Below are 19589 nucleotides of genomic sequence, written 5' to 3'. Positions count from 1 at the left end.
TTTTGACACTGTGTCACATGATGAATGGGTAAAGATACAGGGGGAGGACACAAACTTGAGAAAGGTGATTCGAGCGTTGAAAGAAGGAAAAGAGTTGGTAGCGTCAGAGTTGGATTCCCAAGAGTTCAGAGTGTTCTGTAGGGAAAAGAAAAAGTTGTTTCTGAGAAACGAAGTACTGTACAGAAAAGTAGAGGAGGAAGAAGGAGTTAGGTGGCAGCTAGTCATTCCTAGTGTACTGAGAAAAAAGGCTCTGTCAGGTGTCCATGAGGATTTATTCCATACTCATTTTGATGACGGAGTTGTACAACTTCGAAAGAGATTTTTCTGGCCGTACATGGCACGTGACTTGGAAAAGAAGATTCGACGCTGTGGTCGATGTGTACGAAAAGGGGCGTCACAACAAAAAGCACCTATGCAGTCGATTGTCACTACTTTCCCGTTGGAGCTCTTGTCCATTGATTACCTGACAATAGAGGTAAAAGGTCAGAAGCAGAATATCTTGGTGATACTTGATCATTTTACTAAATTCGCTACTGCCGTCTGTACGAAGGATCAAACTGCGAAGACAGTGGCTACTGTGTTATGGCAAAAATGGTTTTCAGTGTACGGATTTTGTGCCAGGATATTGTCTGATCAAGGCAGAGATTTTGAATCTCAGCTAATCAAAGAGTTGTGTCAGTTAGCAGGCATACAGAAGTGTCGTACAACTCCGTACCATCCTAGTGGAAACCCGGTTGAGCGGTATAACAGGAGTTTGCTCAACATGATCAGAAGTCTAGAAGATGATAAGAAATCGGACTGGAGAAAGAGTTTGCCAGCTATAGTACATGCTTATAACTGCTGTAATCATCAAAGCACAGGGTTTTGTCCCTACTTTCTTTTTTTCGGAAGGCATCCTAGGCTACCAATAGACTTGGCGTTTGGTGTTGATCTAAACCAGTCAAAGAAGACAAAATCTACCAGTCAGTATGTGAGGGACCTGAAAAGTAGACTGTCGGGGGCATATCAGAAAGCTGCTGAACAAATGAAAAAGTCTAGAATGCGGAACAAGGTCAGATATGATTCTTCAGCTCATGCTGCAGAGTTAGAAAGTGGAGATAGGGTTCTTGTTCGCAGATTAGGGCCTAGACTAGACAGCAAAGTCACTGACAAGTGGGAAAAAGATGTGTATGTGGTGATATCCAAAGCTGAAGGATTGCCAGTGTATACGGTACAGGAGGAAAGAGGTTCTGGACCCAAGAGAACTTTACATCGGAACTATCTGTTACCTATTGGGGTTTTGGATGAGAACTGTTCCGAAAAGCTGACTAGCCATAGAGAACCAGTACAAAACCAAGATAAAACTGAGACGAAGTCCAAGGAGAAAGGAGCAGAGTTTTGTGAGGAAACTATAGATCAGGAGTTTGACATTGAGATTACTACTGAACCAAAAAAGTTGAGGGTTGAAGCTCCTGTGCTTGTACCGCAGAAGGTGGGGACAGACGAGAAACAAGAATTAGAGGATGTTACTGATGTGCAGACTGTAGAGTCTGGGGAGGTCAGTGGAGAGGTTCCAGATGATGGAAACTCTAGTCGTAGCACTAGCAGTGGAGATTCTGAGTTGGTTGATCAGAATGATGAGGCTAGTGGTGAGTCTGCAGATGAAAATCCTGAACATCAAACTGAGAAAAAAGAGCTCAGGAGGTCTACAAGACCGAGAAAACCGGTGGAAAAACTGAATTTGATGCACAGTGTGAGTGGCAGGGTAGATACGCAAACGCAAACTGTACCTGTTGTCTGTGTGTGTGGGAAAGTTGAAGATTTTCGTCCACCTGATTTATCTGGGGCTTACCTAGATGAAGAACTTGTAGACTGTGTGATGAATCAGTTGAGTGTTTTAATGGAAACACCGCTAAAGAAATCCAGGGTGGTTTTCATTGAGAGAATATTAACGGGGTTAATGCATGTTTGAGTGCATTGCGTAAACAGTGGACTACTGTTTTTGTCAGTTGTAGTCTTGACTGTGTGTTGGTCGCCATCAGGCTAACAGTTGAGTCTTGGGTATTATGACAAATTGTTTTTGTTGGACTGTATGAATGGAGTTTTGGTTATGAAAAACATAGTAATACAGTTATTTTGTTATTATGTAGTGTATGGAGAATATGTAGACTGTAGAATATGATGTAAAAAGAGAAATTGATTTTCGTATTAGGAGTTAGTTTTGTTGTTTTTGTAAAATGTTCTTATTTTTCAAATGGAGAAACATTTTTCCTCAGGAGGGGTGAATGTAACACATTCAAAACCTAACTTGTTTTGAACATGTACATAAAGCTAGGTTTGTAGTTAAAGGGAAGAAACTGTTGTTTTTTGGGTAATGTGAACATTGATTGTTACCTCCCTTTAATCAGTCTTTTCAACTTGACTAACTCAGTTTATATTTTTGGATTTAGATAACATTGTTCAAGCTGTTTTAAAAGTGTTTTTGATTAGGTGTTAATTATAAACTTTAATAAGTCGTAAAGATTTTATTGTTAGAAAATCTTCCCGTTTGGAATTTAGAGTTTTAGCGTCACTTCCGCCCTCTGCTTGAGAAGTCGTCAAGATGGTGTGAAACCTCTGGACAACATTTTGGTTCTAAATCAGGTGAATACTGATTTTTACATTGTCATCTGCTTGGTGTATGATTAGTTATTAGTTTAGCAAGATGAATATTATAAATTGGAGTGGTTATTTTTGTAAATCTGTTCCGAAACTGAAATATTTGTAATTTGACCATGTAGTGGGGTTTTGACAGAAGCACCGGTCACAGAAATGGTGCAGAAAATTTGTGTTTTTGGTTGTAGTTAATGTATGAAGTGCATAGACGGAAAGATAAGTGTGTTACTGATGTTTTGAAGTTAAAACTTGAATAGGGTTTAGGTTTTGTAAAGAAATTTGGTTTTGAATTATAATTTGAAGTAAAAGAAAGTTTTGCGCATGCGCGGGAATAACCGAAAGCGCATCGCATAGTTGGAAAGTTGGCTGTTGTTGTTTTATGGAACAAAAGTGTTTGTGACTAGTGTTTTATTTGAGATGTTTGAGGTGAGATTTTATTCCAAGTGATTTAGACATTGTGAATTGAAGAAGTTTGGTCAAAATGGTCAGTTTATCACTGCAGATAAATGTGATTATGTATGGACACTTCTTGTAGCTAGTTTTGAGTTTGTAACAATGGTGGAGTGGAACACATGTGATGTGTGGTATTGTTACAAAGAAGAACAAAGATGGTTAGTCACTGTCTTGTAGGATAACATATAGTCTTTCTGTTTCTGTCAATGAAGATGGAATTGATCACAGTAGGCATAATGTTACTCCTGTGTTAGGAAGAAGATTTGCTGTTTATAGTTGGTAAATAGTAAATGATGTCTAAATATCAGCTGTTTCTAGTTGATAATGTGGAATGATAGAAAGATAGTGGTGTGTTTGAACACAGTAACTATGTGGTAATTATTAGTCATAATTACTAGCCTCTGGTAACATCTGGTAAATATGATTTGTGTTTTGTTGTGTGCTAATAAGGAAACGTTGTGTTTAATTTCAGAGCCAACCTGTCTGGGTTTCACGTTACATGTCTGACTGAGTAGTTTGTGTTCTTAGATTTTGGTGAAGCACCTTACGAACACTGGGTTTTTTAGGGTTTTTAATTAGGTTGTTAACTGGGTTTTTAAGGTTTTGACTTTAAGATTTTGGTCTTTAGGTCTAACACTGTTCTTTAGTCATTGTGTTTGATTTTTGGAAGTTGGGTTTTGTTGAAAAAGAAAACTCAAGAGAATAAAAGAAGTTTGAAACATATTTCTGTATTTGTGTTATTCATTTAACACATAATATCCCCTACCCCCTTTCTTAACATAATTGGTTTTTCTAAATATAACTTGAAGGGTCAAGAGTGTTACAAAATGGCGTCCCTGGGTGGGCTAGGGGGTATGTAGAAATATTAAACAGTAGTAAAACCCAGTGTTCTAGTGCCGCTTCATCATGGCCAGTGATGGCCAAGAACTGAGCTCTCGGACAGATGTGTGTGATCGTGAAGGCATGACACCGCGCATGCTGGGACGTGGACGGGGGACACCGTTGGCGAGGGGGCTGTACACCACCCCTGGTTCCATTACATCCGACAGTGGACTTTTCATGCCGACATCTACTCCCGAAGTTATTCCAACAGCATCAGGTGCGCCCATCATCGTCCATGTGAAGGCACCCACTCAATCTCCTCGTTTGGGAATTTTTACGGGGACTAAACCAGGCGGAGGCGCGGAAGTCAACTTCAACGACTGGAAGGAAAAGGTAGAACAATTCCTTGAGGAGGAGAGAGAAGAAGGAATAAGACTGTCGCGAGTCCGTGCCAGCCTTAGGGGACTGGCGAAAGTGCAAACCCAACAATGCACCACAGGCGAAGACATTCTCTCCACCCTTCAGTCGATCTATGGGGCTACAAAAACTGTGGAGGACTTATACCTGGAGTTTGTTCAGATGTCGGCCACCAAGTCTGAAAACCCAGCAGATTTCCTAACAAGACTATGGGCAAAATTCAGCGAAGTAAACAGGAATAACCAGTATACCAGAGATGAAACACAACGGAAGGTGTACCATTTGTTCATGACACAGCTTAATCAGCGTCAGCCTATGTTGGCTCTTGAACTGAGAAATCTCCATGGCCTACCTGGTGTTGCCAGTCCAGACCTTGCCCATGTGCTTCGGCGTGTAAGAGAGTTAGAAGCACCAGGAGTGGCTGTGAAGGCTACCACGGCAGCAGTGGGTGTCGCTAGTCCTCAACCAGAGATTGACTACGAGAAATTATCTACCATGGTGGCTCAGAAACTGCAGGCGTCTTCGCTGGTGTCGGACATCAGACAACCGCATCCACAGAGAGACTCTCCAAATCCACAAATGAGGGGGGCGTGCTACGTGTGTAAGGAATTTGGACACTACGCACGACAGTGCCCAAACAGACGTCGTGACAACAGAAGTGAGCAGTTAAACTACCTACAGTCAGGGACGAGAGGCAGCCGCTGACTGATGAGAATGTTCATCGCCTCGAAGAAGCCGCCAACATCTTGGAGTCGGGAGAACTGTACAAACATTCTGTTCGACTTGCTGCATCATTGATGGTGACAGTGCAGCCAGGGAATACTATGGAGCTGCGGGGTTCGCTGAGTGCAGCAGATCATAGCAAGGTGGACATCTTTGCTAGAACAGAGGAGCAGTTACCGAGTGGACTTAAAATCGTCAGTGCTGAAGTACGGAGTGATGAACAGTCGGTGCGCATTGTGTTGCATAACTCGTCCAGACGGAATGTGACAATTGATTCCACAGTTGTGCTTGCTGAGTTGCATTCATCTAACGATGCCACAGACATTGAGTCCTTAGTTGGACCTAGTTTTGAAACTTCATGTGTCCTGAAAGACTCTGTAAGAGCAAAATGTCTGATTGATAGCGGAAGTCAAGTGTCGATATTGAGTGAGTCACTGTTCCGAGAACACTTTGATCAAGATGATTTGAAACCACTTGAAGGACTTAAAGTGACAGGGGCAGGAGGGCACAACATTCCTTACCTGGGGTATGTCAGGACAACTGTAGCATTTTCGTCAAGGGTTGTGGGGGTTGATGACTGTGTTGACACCATGTTCTTAGTATGTGCGGATACAGATTACTCTATGAGAGTTCCTGTGATCATCGGCACAAACACTTTAAAACTGCTATCTAACCATTGTGAGCAGGTGGCAGGCAGGGCCTTTGTACATACACATACTCTGGCAGAAGAGGTCCGTTTCATGTACAAAGATTTGAGGAGGGATGACACAGGCCGTCTTGGGTCTGCAAAATTGTTAGGCCCTGAGGTTGTTGTGCCAGCTGGAGAAAGTGTGGAAGTGTCGTGTATTTCCCGCATTGGTACACTGGGTACACGTGATTCAGTTCTTGTCCAAGAGCCAACAGTAAAACCTCTACCAGAGGGAGTCAAAGTTGTTGCGTGCAGAGTGCCTGCTAGCTGCCTGCCTAGATTCAAAGTCATTTTGTGTAATGATTCTGATCATGACATTGTATTGAAGAAGCACCAAGTTGTTGCTGATGTGTATGTTTTCAGCAGCACATATGATTGGAAGCATGTGTATGACACTTTGATACAGCATGATGATGATGATGTAGCCACAGGTGAACAAAACAATGTCCATGATAGTGTGCATGCATGTTCTGTTGATGTGGATGCAGGGAAAATTCAGACTGAGAAGATTGAATTTAAGTTTGGTGAAGAAACACCAGTGGAATGGCAGACTAAGTTTTCTCAGAAACTGCAGTCCTTTCAGGATGTCTTTGTTCGTTCACCTTTTGATATCACTGCTGCTGATACAGAACCAGTTGACATCGAGTTAGAGCCAGGTCCAGCAGTGAGGAATAGAGCTAGGCCGATACCCCCTCAGGATTTTGAAGACTGTCGAAGACATATTCAGGGCCTTTTGGATGCGCAGATTATTCGGCCTTCAAATTCTCCTTTTGCTTCCCCCATAGTTCTGTGTAGGAAGAAGAACGGTGATCTGAGGCTTGTATGTGACTATCGAGCAATTAACGCAAGAACCGTTAGGGATAGTTATGCAGTGCCGAAGATTGAGGATTTGTTCCTGACGTTGAGTGGGGCGAAGTGGTACACATCTATGGATTTGTGTAAGGCTTACTTCCAGATTCCAATGACTGAGAGAGCTATGAAAATTTCAGCATTTGTGACTCCCTTCGGCGTATTTGAATGGGCTCGCCTCAGTCAGGGATTATGTAATGCACCGGCTCAGTTCCAGAGAATACTAGAAGGCACTTTTCGAGATATGAATTTGGTAGAACTGATCATTTTTCTCGACGATTTGCTGGTCCATGGAAAAACTTTGGAAGAGCTAGAAGAGCGCACTGTGAAAGTGTTAGAGAGGCTACGAAAGTTCAAACTAAAGCTTGACCCAGCCAAGTGTGTTTTTGGAGCAACAGAGATCAAACATCTTGGTTTCGTCATTTCTGAGAATAACATCAAACCAGACCCTGATAAGCTTTCTGCTGTCACTTCCTGGCCCAAACCCAAGACAGTTAGGGAAGTAAAACAGTTTCTTGGCTTTGCTGGAGTATATCGCAGGTTCATACCAGATTATTCTGCAATTGCGAAACCTCTGAATGATTTGACCAAGGGTTATGTGCCCATGAAGAGCCGTGGTTCTCAAAAGAAAAAGCCAGGCGTTCTGAATCTGTCTTCTGATATAACCGCCGCCTGGGGTGAGAAGGAGGATAGGGCATTTGAAGCTTTGAAAGAGGCGTTGACAAGTGATTTGGTCCTAGGTATAGCTGATAGAACTAGGCCATTCTTTCTGCATACTGATGCGTCGCTTACTTCCTTGGGAGCTGTACTTTACCAAGAGTTTGATGGACATATGAGAGTGATAGCCTATGCGAGTAGGGGGCTAAACAAATCTGAGCAAAACTACCCGGCTCACAAGCGGGAGTTCTTGGCATTAAAATGGGCTATGGGCGAGAAGTTCAGGGATTATCTTTTTGGTGCGAAGGTTACAGTAGTGACTGATAATAATCCCCTGTGTTACGTCCTCAAGAATGCCAAACTGGATGCAACCTGTCACCGGTGGCTAGCGTCGTTGTCGCTCTTTGATTTTGATTTGAGATACAAACGTGGCGTGACCCATGTTGAGGCAGACCGTCTGTCTAGACGTAGGCATTCTCCACCTGAGGAAGACGAGGAGTATGTGAAGACTATGGAAAAGATATCTTTTTTGATGGATAAAGCAAAGGCTTTTGGAGATGAAAATGATTGCATGGTTGTGGACCAAGATTCTGTGGAAGCTATTTTTCAGGCACACAGGGTATTTCGCACGGTTCATTCTTGTGGTCAGACTGTAGGGATAGGGGATGAAAAACAGGATAGTTCAGAGTCCGATTTGGATGAAGAGTTCATTCCTGCTGTTGAGCTCTTGACGAAAGACCCGTCGTTGATCCCTGAGAATATTTTGGACCCCAAAGAAGCAGTTTTTGACACTGTGTCACATGATGAATGGGTAAAGATACAGGGGGAGGACACAAACTTGAGAAAGGTGATTCGAGCGTTGAAAGAAGGAAAAGAGTTGGTAGCGTCAGAGTTGGATTCCCAAGAGTTCAGAGTGTTCTGTAGGGAAAAGAAAAAGTTGTTTCTGAGAAACGAAGTACTGTACAGAAAAGTAGAGGAGGAAGAAGGAGTTAGGTGGCAGCTAGTCATTCCTAGTGTACTGAGAAAAAAGGCTCTGTCAGGTGTCCATGAGGATTTATTCCATACTCATTTTGATGACGGAGTGGTACAACTTCGAAAGAGATTTTTCTGGCCGTACATGGCACGCGATTTGGAAAAGAAGATTCGACGCTGTGGTCGATGTGTACGAAAAGGGGCGTCACAACAAAAAGCACCTATGCAGTCGATTGTCACTACTTTCCCGTTGGAGCTCTTGTCCATTGATTACCTGACAATAGAGGTAAAAGGTCAGAAGCAGAATATTTTGGTGATACTTGATCATTTTACTAAATTCGCTACTGCCGTCTGTACGAAGGATCAAACTGCGAAGACAGTGGCTACTGTGTTATGGCAAAAATGGTTTTCAGTGTACGGATTTTGTGCCAGGATATTGTCTGATCAAGGTAGAGATTTCGAATCTCAGCTAATCAAAGAGTTGTGTCAGTTAGCAGGCATACAGAAGTGTCGTACAACTCCGTACCATCCTAGTGGAAACCCGGTTGAGCGGTATAACAGGAGTTTGCTCAACATGATCAGAAGTCTAGAAGATGATAAGAAATCGGACTGGAGAAAGAGTTTGCCAGCTATAGTACATGCTTATAACTGCTGTAATCATCAAAGCACAGGGTTTTGTCCCTACTTTCTTTTTTTCGGAAGGCATCCTAGGCTACCAATAGACTTGGCGTTTGGTGTTGATCTAAACCAGTCAAAGAAGACAAAATCTACCAGTCAGTATGTGAGGGACCTGAAAAGTAGACTGTCGGGGGCATATCAGAAAGCTGCTGAACAAATGAAAAAGTCTAGAATGCGGAACAAGGTCAGATATGATTCTTCAGCTCATGCTGCAGAGTTAGAAAGTGGAGATAGGGTTCTTGTTCGCAGATTAGGGCCTAGACTAGACAGCAAAGTCACTGACAAGTGGGAAAAAGATGTGTATGTGGTGATATCCAAAGCTGAAGGATTGCCAGTGTATACGGTACAGGAGGAAAGAGGTTCTGGACCCAAGAGAACTTTACATCGGAACTATCTGTTACCTATTGGGGTTTTGGATGAGAACTGTTCCGAAAAGCTGACTAGCCATAGAGAACCAGTACAAAACCAAGATAAAACTGAGACGAAGTCCAAGGAGAAAGGAGCAGAGTTTTGTGAGGAAACTATAGATCAGGAGTTTGACATTGAGATTACTACTGAACCAAAAAAGTTGAGGGTTGAAGCTCCTGTGCTTGTACCGCAGAAGGTGGGGACAGACGAGAAACAAGAATTAGAGGATGTTACTGATGTGCAGACTGTAGAGTCTGGGGAGGTCAGTGGAGAGGTTCCAGATGATGGAAACTCTAGTCGTAGCACTAGCAGTGGAGATTCTGAGTTGGTTGATCAGAATGATGAGGCTAGTGGTGAGTCTGCAGATGAAAATCCTGAACATCAAACTGAGAAAAAAGAGCTCAGGAGGTCTACAAGACCGAGAAAACCGGTGGAAAAACTGAATTTGATGCACAGTGTGAGTGGCAGGGTAGATACGCAAACGCAAACTGTACCTGTTGTCTGTGTGTGTGGGAAAGTTGAAGATTTTCGTCCACCTGATTTATCTGGGGCTTACCTAGATGAAGAACTTGTAGACTGTGTGATGAATCAGTTGAGTGTTTTAATGGAAACACCGCTAAAGAAATCCAGGGTGGTTTTCATTGAGAGAATATTAACGGGGTTAATGCATGTTTGAGTGCATTGCGTAAACAGTGGACTACTGTTTTTGTCAGTTGTAGTCTTGACTGTGTGTTGGTCGCCATCAGGCTAACAGTTGAGTCTTGGGTATTATGACAAATTGTTTTTGTTGGACTGTATGAATGGAGTTTTGGTTATGAAAAACATAGTAATACAGTTATTTTGTTATTATGTAGTGTATGGAGAATATGTAGACTGTAGAATATGATGTAAAAAGAGAAATTGATTTTCGTATTAGGAGTTAGTTTTGTTGTTTTTGTAAAATGTTCTTATTTTTCAAATGGAGAAACATTTTTCCTCAGGAGGGGTGAATGTAACACATTCAAAACCTAACTTGTTTTGAACATGTACATAAAGCTAGGTTTGTAGTTAAAGGGAAGAAACTGTTGTTTTTTGGGTAATGTGAACATTGATTGTTACCTCCCTTTAATCAGTCTTTTCAACTTGACTAACTCAGTTTATATTTTTGGATTTAGATAACATTGTTCAAGCTGTTTTAAAAGTGTTTTTGATTAGGTGTTAATTATAAACTTTAATAAGTCGTAAAGATTTTATTGTTAGAAAATCTTCCCGTTTGGAATTTAGAGTTTTAGCGTCACTTCCGCCCTCTGCTTGAGAAGTCGTCAAGATGGTGTGAAACCTCTGGACAACATTTTGGTTCTAAATCAGGTGAATACTGATTTTTACATTGTCATCTGCTTGGTGTATGATTAGTTATTAGTTTAGCAAGATGAATATTATAAATTGGAGTGGTTATTTTTGTAAATCTGTTCCGAAACTGAAATATTTGTAATTTGACCATGTGGTGGGGTTTTTGACAGAAGCACCGGTCACAGAAATGGTGCAGAAAATTTGTATTTTTGGTTGTAGTTAATGTATGAAGTGCATAGACGGAAAGATAAGTGTGTTACTGATGTTTTGAAGTTAAAACTTGAATAGGGTTTAGGTTTTGTAAAGAAATTTGGTTTTGAATTATAATTTGAAGTAAAAGAAAGTTTTGCGCATGCGCGGGAATAACCGAAAGCGCATCGCATAGTTGGAAAGTTGGCTGTTGTTGTTTTATGGAACAAAAGTGTTTGTGACTAGTGTTTTATTTGAGATGTTTGAGGTGAGATTTTATTCCAAGTGATTTAGACATTGTGAATTGAAGAAGTTTGGTCAAAATGGTCAGTTTATCACTGCAGATAAATGTGATTATGTATGGACACTTCTTGTAGCTAGTTTTGAGTTTGTAACAATGGTGGAGTGGAACACATGTGATGTGTGGTATTGTTACAAAGAAGAACAAAGATGGTTAGTCACTGTCTTGTAGGATAACATATAGTCTTTCTGTTTCTGTCAATGAAGATGGAATTGATCACAGTAGGCATAATGTTACTCCTGTGTTAGGAAGAAGATTTGCTGTTTATAGTTGGTAAATAGTAAATGATGTCTAAATATCAGCTGTTTCTAGTTGATAATGTGGAATGATAGAAAGATAGTGGTGTGTTTGAACACAGTAACTATGTGGTAATTATTAGTCATAGTTACTAGCCTCTGGTAACATCTGGTAAATATGATTTGTGTTTTGTTGTGTGCTAATAAGGAAACGTTGTGTTTAATTTCAGAGCCAACCTGTCTGGGTTTCACGTTACATGTCTGACTGAGTAGTTTGTGTTCTTAGATTTTGGTGAAGCACCTTACGAACACTGGGTTTTTTAGGGTTTTTAATTAGGTTGTTAACTGGGTTTTTAAGGTTTTGACTTTAAGATTTTGGTCTTTAGGTCTAACACTGTTCTTTAGTCATTGTGTTTGATTTTTGGAAGTTGGGTTTTGTTGAAAAAGAAAACTCAAGAGAATAAAAGAAGTTTGAAACATATTTCTGTATTTGTGTTATTCATTTAACACATAATATCCCCTACCCCCTTTCTTAACATAATTGGTTTTTCTAAATATAACTTGAAGGGTCAAGAGTGTTACATTAGTATTGGACTGTCCAGTCTGGTTCGTTTCTGTTGGTGTATCATAGTGCTCTTGCAAAGTTCTGCCAGTGCCAGTTTCCAATCTTCCTCATCAGCACAACTTGCCGTTACGTCCTTCGATAACTAGAAACGAAAATTCTGAGTGACCTCCCTTGATCGCCAAGGGACATTACTCTCAGTCTCAAACTTTTCACTGTGGAACTGGAATCGAAATTAAAAAAAGTTTCTGTAACAGTTTTTAACACGCTAGCAACTTCAAAGTCAGTGTGACTGCGGATACATGTATAAGATAACATGCTACACTTCAGCATATCAGGAATACACACTACAGATCTTGTGACGCTGAGGCGAATGGCAAATGGAACTTTCAGCACTGAAGAAATTCAGGTAATGTTGATTGTTGTGATTCATAGTTCACGATCCGTTGGCATTGTGATTGTTGATTTATTTTTCATACGAGTCACAAATATCAAAGCAATATCATGCATAACGATTGGAAAGGTGGATTTCTCTCTCTTTCTTTCCTGCCTTCTGTCTCTTTCTTTCTCTGTTTCAGTCTCTCTCTGTGTCTTTCTGTCTCTAGACTCTCTGTTACTGAGCTTACTCTCTCTCTCTCTCTCTGAGTCTCTCTCTCTCTCTCTCTCTCTCTCTCTCTCTCTCTCTCTCTTTCTCTCTCAATCTGAAAATTTCTCTCTCTCTCTCTCTCAATCTGATACTTTCCACACATGTGCACCCAGGGCACTACTGTTCAATCTTACAGCTTCAGGTCAAATGCATTACTGTACAGTAAATAAAAGATCTCAGGAGAGGCATGGGGAGTAATTTTCGAAAATGATCTATTCAAAGACACTTAAAACAAGGTTTGATTGACAACTGCTCTCTCCCTCCCCCCCCCCCCCCATTCCCACTCTCTATCTTCATTAACAAGTAAAGATTTGAGTGTGTTTAGACTATTGTAATTAATGCAATTCACACATCAATGCTTTCATTGCAGGGTGGGAGGAATTACCATGAGGATGGAACAGAAAGCATTCACAGGGATGTAAACTACAAGGTACAACCCCGACATTCTGGCTGTTGAGGCCAAGTAAGTGTGTGTCACTGTGTGTGTGTGTGTGTGTTTGCAGGTAAAATCCTTGTTTAACGCTAAGATGAATGTTCCAGCAGTCATATTATTATATAACAGAAAATCATATTTGAGAGAAGGCAGTGTTATTGTCAGGCCTCAGCATAGGCTCATTGATACATGATTGTAATTCTTGGCTGGTCGGCCATCACATCATTTCGACATGTAGGAGGTCTTCTGACAGAACAATTTGTTGTAGCTGGGACATCTTTACCTATACATATTTTTAGTCAAGGTCCAACTGACATTCCATTGTCTTAGTCTGGGGAACATTTTTGGGAAGGTGTTCTGTGTGTGTGTAGGTGGGGTGGGGGTGGACGGGTGGGTAGGGCTGTTGTCCGTGCCAGGCAGCATTGACATAGAGCATTTCATTCAAACACAGAATGATGCTATCAAAGTTAGCAAATTCACAGAAGTAAATTCAACAATATTGGCATAATGCAAAGACAATTTAAACCTTATTTACCTTCAGTTCTATGTTCAGCAAAGAACACCAACAAAGAAGACATAATTATAGTGTTTACACTGAAGTTCTCAAATAACACTGAATTCTTTATGTTTTAAGATTGTTGCATTCTTTGTCTTTGCAGGTGTCATAGCATGTGGAGCAGATCTTCAAAGTCGCCTATTGCAGACATGTCATCGTCTGCACTGGTTGTATCAACAACTTTTTCCATGGCTACTGCTGCAGATTTAACAAATATATCGTCTGCTGCAAATTCAACAACTTCTGTGTCTGTTGCTGCTGCAAACTTAACAACTTCTGTGTCTGCTCCTGCTTAAAATTCAACAATTCTTGTTGTCTGGAGCTGCTGCAAAGTGAATGACTTCTTTGTGTGCTGCTGCAGATTTAACAAATATATATCGTCTGCTGTAAATTCAACAACTTCTTTGTCTGCTGCAGATACTACACATTCAACAACTTCTGTGTCTGCTCCTGCTTCAAATTCAACAATTCTTTTTATCTGCTGCTGCAAAGTGAGCGACTTCTTCCTCTGCTGGTGGTGTTGCAAATAACCTCATATTTCCTTGTCTCTTGTGGCATCATTTTGGATGTATAATATATATCTGCAAAGAACTTTTTAAACCCAAAAGATGGAATAGAATTGGTAAATTTCTAGGTACAGAACCTAAAAGTGTGGTATATATATCCAAACTCACTTCTAGAAACTTTAGAACTGATTCAACTTTTGACATTTTTATCATGGTTTTATTTTTTATTTTTTATATTGTGGAAATATCAAGGAATGATGAATAAATGTTTACAACATATTGTCAAAACATGTTTCTAATGGTTTTATTTATTTTTCTTGTTTTGTTTTATGTTAGCATGTACACTCTTTGGCTCAAAATATGAGACCTGGCCAGTACCATCCTTGCAATGAGACAGAGATAAAAAAATAAAAAAATCAACAGCCTGCATGCTCTCCGGATTAAGTAATACAACAAGATCATATAGCGTTAGCTGCAAAGTTAACCGTTCTCACCAAAAACCTTTTTCAAACTTGATTTGACTTTACATGTTGGTGTTTGCTTGTCTTTTTTTAACATGGTTTTAGCTACATATATAACACTACAACAACAGCAGACAGAAAAGACTATGGGAAATGCATCTTCAAATAAGAAAAAAATTTAAAAAGCAAAATGAACAAGAAGAGCAAACGCTCGATCGAGTCACTTTCGCAGTTCTGAATATTATATGAGGCATCAGATGGACAGGAAGAAATTGCTATTCACAACACAATGAGTCACGTTCACATAAAATTTGAGCCCGGTCAGTTTTATAGTTTCCGAGAAAAGCCCAACGTTAAGTTGTGTGTTGCCGAACAGAAAAGGCTAGTTATCTCCCTTGTTTTTCTGATAACGTTCGTAAAAGGCTACAGATGTAAATACTTTGATGTAAAGAATAATCCTACAAAGTTTCAATCACATCCGATGAACTTTGTCAAAGATATAAAATGTGTAATTTTTCCTTTGACGCTGACCTGTGACCTTGAAAAAGGTCAAAGGTCAACGAAACCATCGTTAAAGTGTAGAGGTCATTGGAGGTCACGACTAAACAAAATATGAGGCCGGACAGACTAACACTGACCGATTACATAGAGTCACTTTTTCTCAAGTGACTCAAAAATTAAATAAAATCATTTTCCTTATGATTCGTTTGATTATGTTTTTTGGGGGGTTCTTTTTAATGTTTGCACTCAACGTGAAAAATACGTTCAAACAGCCATTGTATTATACTTTTATTTTGGTCAAATTGATATTAGCGGTAAACGTTAAATTAACGTTAATTTAACGTTATATTATGGTTTTATTTTGGTTGAATTTACGTTAAATGTTAACGTTAATTTAACGTTTATCTTGATGAGCAAACTAACCTAAATCTAACGTTAATTTAAGGTTAGCCATAAAACATGAAATAAACGTTAGCCATAAAACATAAAACTAACGTTAATTTAACGTTACATTATGGTAATTTTTTTTTATTATTTTTTTTTACAAATACATTTTTTTAAACGTTTGTTTTTGATATAATGTCAATTTTATTTTTTTTACATTTTTATTTTTATTTTATTTTATTTTTTCAAAATTTTTTTTTGGTTGCTTGTTATTGTTAATGTCAATGTTACCACCACAACAATTACAACATTTTGTTTTTTTTAGTTTTTTTGGTGTTGATGCTTTTGATTTTGAACGGTTATGTGTCAACGTTTATTTAACGTTTTTTTAACGTTTCAGTGCAAACCGTTTTTTTTGTGTTTTCGGGCAAACGTTAAATTAACGTTTGAAATTGGTTTGATTTTGAACGGTTATGTGCCAACGTTAATTTAACGTTATTTTAACGTTTCAATGCAAACCGTTTTATATTGGTTTTCAGGCAAACGTTAAATTAACGTTTAAAAATGGTTTGATATTGAACGGTTATGTGTAAACGTTTATTTAACGTTATTTTAACGTTTCAATGCAAACCGTTTTATATTGGTTTTCAGGCAAACGTTAAATTAACGTTTAAAAATGGTTTGATATTGAACGGTTATGTGTAAACGTTTATTTAACGTTATTTTAACGTTTCAATGCAAACCGTTTTATATTGGTTTTCAGGCAAACGTTAAATTAACGTTTAAAAAAGGTTTGCCATGAAAACGGTTTGCTTGCTAACGTTAATTTAACGTTAATTTAACGTTTGCTTTAGAACCGTTTTTCTGCTAACGTTAATTTAACGTTAATTTAACGTTTAATGCTAACCGTAAACCAAAATCTAACCATGCAAACGTTAAATTAACGTTAAATTAACGTTAGCATGCTATCAGGGGAATCAACATGTCAAGTTTCAAACTTTTCTCAGAGTCAGCTACATGCCTTTCCTTCAGTTGTCCATGGAGTTACACACACAGCGTGCACGAAACAAACCGTTCTCTGATCAAGCTGGAACCTTCTATAAGGATGACCATAAAGTAAAACTCGACAAAATAACGTCACAAACATTGCGTCATGCATTCACCAAAGACGTCATTTGAACAAACTAACTAGAATCGGCGCACTGTGGGGAAATCAGAAACATGGTTTTGTCAGGATCGTTTGCCGCTACAGGGACGACGATAATAATTGTTGTAGTTAATGATGATGCTGACGGTGACGGTGATGATGATGATGATGATGATGATGATTTAAAGAGAACATTTTTTTTATATTTCTAAAGAGCATTTGCGAAGGAAGCAGCAACAGCAGCAGTAGTAGCAATAGTTTTGATGGTGGTGGTGGTGGTCAGGGGCGGAGCAGTTAAGCAAGAGGGGGGGTGGGGGTGGATACAACCTGGGGTCCAGGGGTAGACACCTTGTGGGATACAGTGGCAAGGCCTCGTTGGGGGGTCTGGGGGGCGAAACCTCCCTGAAGCTGAAGAGTTTTAGCTATTTTATGAACAATTTATGACTTTTCCTTGATTTTAAACATAATCAACTCATTATTTCTTTTAAAGTTAGTATTAAATCTTCTTTTTTTTGGACAGCAGGGGGGGGGGGGTTCCGGAACCCCTGTTACCACCCCCCCGAATCCGCCCCTGGTGGTGGTGGGTGTGTTCAGTGTTATAGCAGTATTAGCACAGCACCCTTCACACACATGTCAGCAGGTGTACGCTGTTACCTTCATTCAGGTCATGTCCTACAATTGCTGTGCACGTGTGCTACTGTCAGCCGATTAGTTGTACCCGATTTCTATCGACGAGAAGGCGACGTGCACTATGTGATAGTAAGACCGAACTTTGATCAAATGGCGGCAGGCTTCTGACCGAGATAAAACTCCATTAAAAGATGTACGACTTTGAACAAAATGTCCACACAAGCTTCGCGCAACTTTGTCTGAAGGCTTTGTTAGCAGAGTGATCCCTCCTCAATATTACGCTATCTCTTACCGGCCATAGATGTGAAACAAACGGCTGAGCTAAGTGTTCCCATGGCGACAACTCTTCTTCTACCTTGCTAATACAGTTTAAGATCCATGACAGTCAAACATCGGCGGCAAGACCAACAACAACATAATAAAGAAACAAACAATATTAAAATTTAAAGAAAAACTATCAAGAGAAGCTGTAAGCTTGTCACCTGTTCCTGGCGCTCCCGTAATGCAGACCTGTGGCGGGTCTCGGTTCATTAGGCCCAGCTGTTGCAGGGTCAGAACCAGAAGTGCCAGCCTCCGCCCCAGTTCCGCCACCGCCTGTCCTGCAGTCCGCACCTCCACACGTACGTTGTTGAAGCAGGGGACAGACACCGTAGTAGCCTGTCCAACGAACCTGTAATCCAAGACAAACAAATACAAAAAGAACACACTCACAAAAAAATCAAGATCAAACCAACGATTATATAAGGCTTAAAACTCAAACATAACATTGCTCCAGCACTGTGACATAACTGACATGATGATGTCACTTCTCTCACCTGGCCACGATGTCCAGGTAAAGTTGATCAGTGAGCCGAGTGTCCACAGTACAGGCCATCCTGTGTTGCCACCAGGTGCTCAGCTGTGATAACACGGCGGGTGTCACGTGCCAGTACGATGCAGGCTGAGACAGTTGGTCTGAGCAACAGCACAGCTGCACGGCCTGTGTCGTATTGGCTGCACCCAGGCTCTGACACACCGCCTGCAATGTAGAATTGCTTCTGGTTAAAATGCGTGACACATTTTACACATCACGTCTCCACGATACTTTTTTTTTAAACAACAACAACCCGAGTATATTGCACAATTTTGCACGAATTAAAAACTATTTAAATAGGTCATCACTTTGTAAAATATAACTCTCTCTCTCTCTCTCTCTCTCTAAATTAAGATATGTTAAAAATTGACATTTTTTATCATTGGAAATTGTACTTAAAATGCAGCATGACAATTTTTTTTTAATTTGTATCTGTATATAATTATAATGTATTAAGTTTGATGTGATAGTTATTTTATTTGATTGTTTTCTGTTCTTGTTGACCCTATATTAGGGCGAGGGCTGGATGTAAAAAAGCAATATTCTTGCTTATCTATTACCCTCGATAATAAAGATTTTGTCTTGTCTTGTCTTGTCTTGTCTCTCTCTCTCTCTCTCTCTCTCTCTCTCTCTCTCTCTCTCTCTCTCTCTCTCTCTCTCTCTCTCTCTCTCTCTCTCTCTCTCTCTCTCTCTCTTTCTTTCTCTGTCTGTCTCTCTCACCTGTTGTAACTGGGAATTGTTATCATCATCCAGAATCCGCTGTAGCTGAGCTTGGCTGACGTAGGGTAGGAAGAGAGTCTTCCTCACAGTCAGGCCTGGAGCGATGTCACTGACCATGTGTCTGGCGTGCACCTCACACTTGTCCAGCTGCTTGACCGCCTTGCCAATAACCTTGACCACCTGGGTGTCCGCTCTGCTTGCCTCAGTCTTACCGACAGATTTCATTTCTCCGACCAGGATGCCATACTGTCGGTGAATCACCAGGATGTCAAAGTCTCCCTGCTTCCCGTGATGCCGAAGCCCCTTTGGTAAGTTTGCCGGCTTTGGGAGCTTGCCTGTGTGTTTGGCGTAGAACGGCTTGTTGAGGTAGTCCTTAAAGTTCAGCTCAGACACCACGAACATGACCTCCTTTCCGGAATCTCCGAGTTGCTGCAAGTTGTGCAGCACGTGCTGCTGTGCCAAGTCTGCCTGAATGTTGGCCTGCTGCTGCTGAAGCTGCTCACTAGAGGGCAGCACGAGCACTTCCTGACCCGTACCGGGTATCGTGTCCGTGTTATAAGGCACCCGGCTAAACTGAACCGGGGGAACAATGTAGGTGCAGGTGAGAGCGTCAGGGTACAGCTGTTTCACAATATCCACCAAGTTGTCACGGGTGTCCTCACCGCTGTTGGGGCTCGCCATGATGCGGGATAAAAGTAACTCTTCTAGGAAACTGTAAAATACAGAAATAAGAGAACAAGAAACCGAAATAGAGAAATTGGACATATACATCATTGTGTACTAGCACCTTGATAAAGATCGAACCACTATTCAACTGATATTACTTTCTCTAGA

General features: G+C 40.5%; 1 protein-coding gene and 1 long non-coding RNA gene across 2 annotated transcripts in view; one reads left to right on the top strand and one right to left on the bottom strand.

Annotated features, from left to right (window-relative positions):
* The window catches only part of LOC138974838 (uncharacterized), a 52284-nt gene that overhangs the window by 11734 nt on the left and 20961 nt on the right, over positions 1 to 19589 (bottom strand). The window contains exons 2-4 of the mRNA XM_070347563.1: positions 18756 to 19467; positions 17998 to 18200; positions 17665 to 17852 (exon numbers count right to left, since the gene is read on the bottom strand). Of these exons, the coding sequence (XP_070203664.1) occupies positions 17665 to 17852; positions 17998 to 18200; positions 18756 to 19436 (1072 nt within the window). The 5' untranslated portion in view covers positions 19437 to 19467. The remainder of the gene's footprint in view (positions 1 to 17664; positions 17853 to 17997; positions 18201 to 18755; positions 19468 to 19589) is intronic.
* LOC138974887 (uncharacterized) lies at positions 11946 to 14661 on the top strand. Its single transcript, XR_011458430.1, has 3 exons — positions 11946 to 12327; positions 12935 to 13027; positions 13657 to 14661. It is a non-coding gene; the product is annotated as an uncharacterized lncRNA (long non-coding RNA).

This window comes from Littorina saxatilis, linkage group LG8 (assembly GCF_037325665.1).
Source record: "Littorina saxatilis isolate snail1 linkage group LG8, US_GU_Lsax_2.0, whole genome shotgun sequence".
NCBI lineage: Eukaryota > Metazoa > Mollusca > Gastropoda > Littorinimorpha > Littorinidae > Littorina > Littorina saxatilis.
This window is presented reverse-complemented; position numbering and strand designations above follow the sequence as displayed.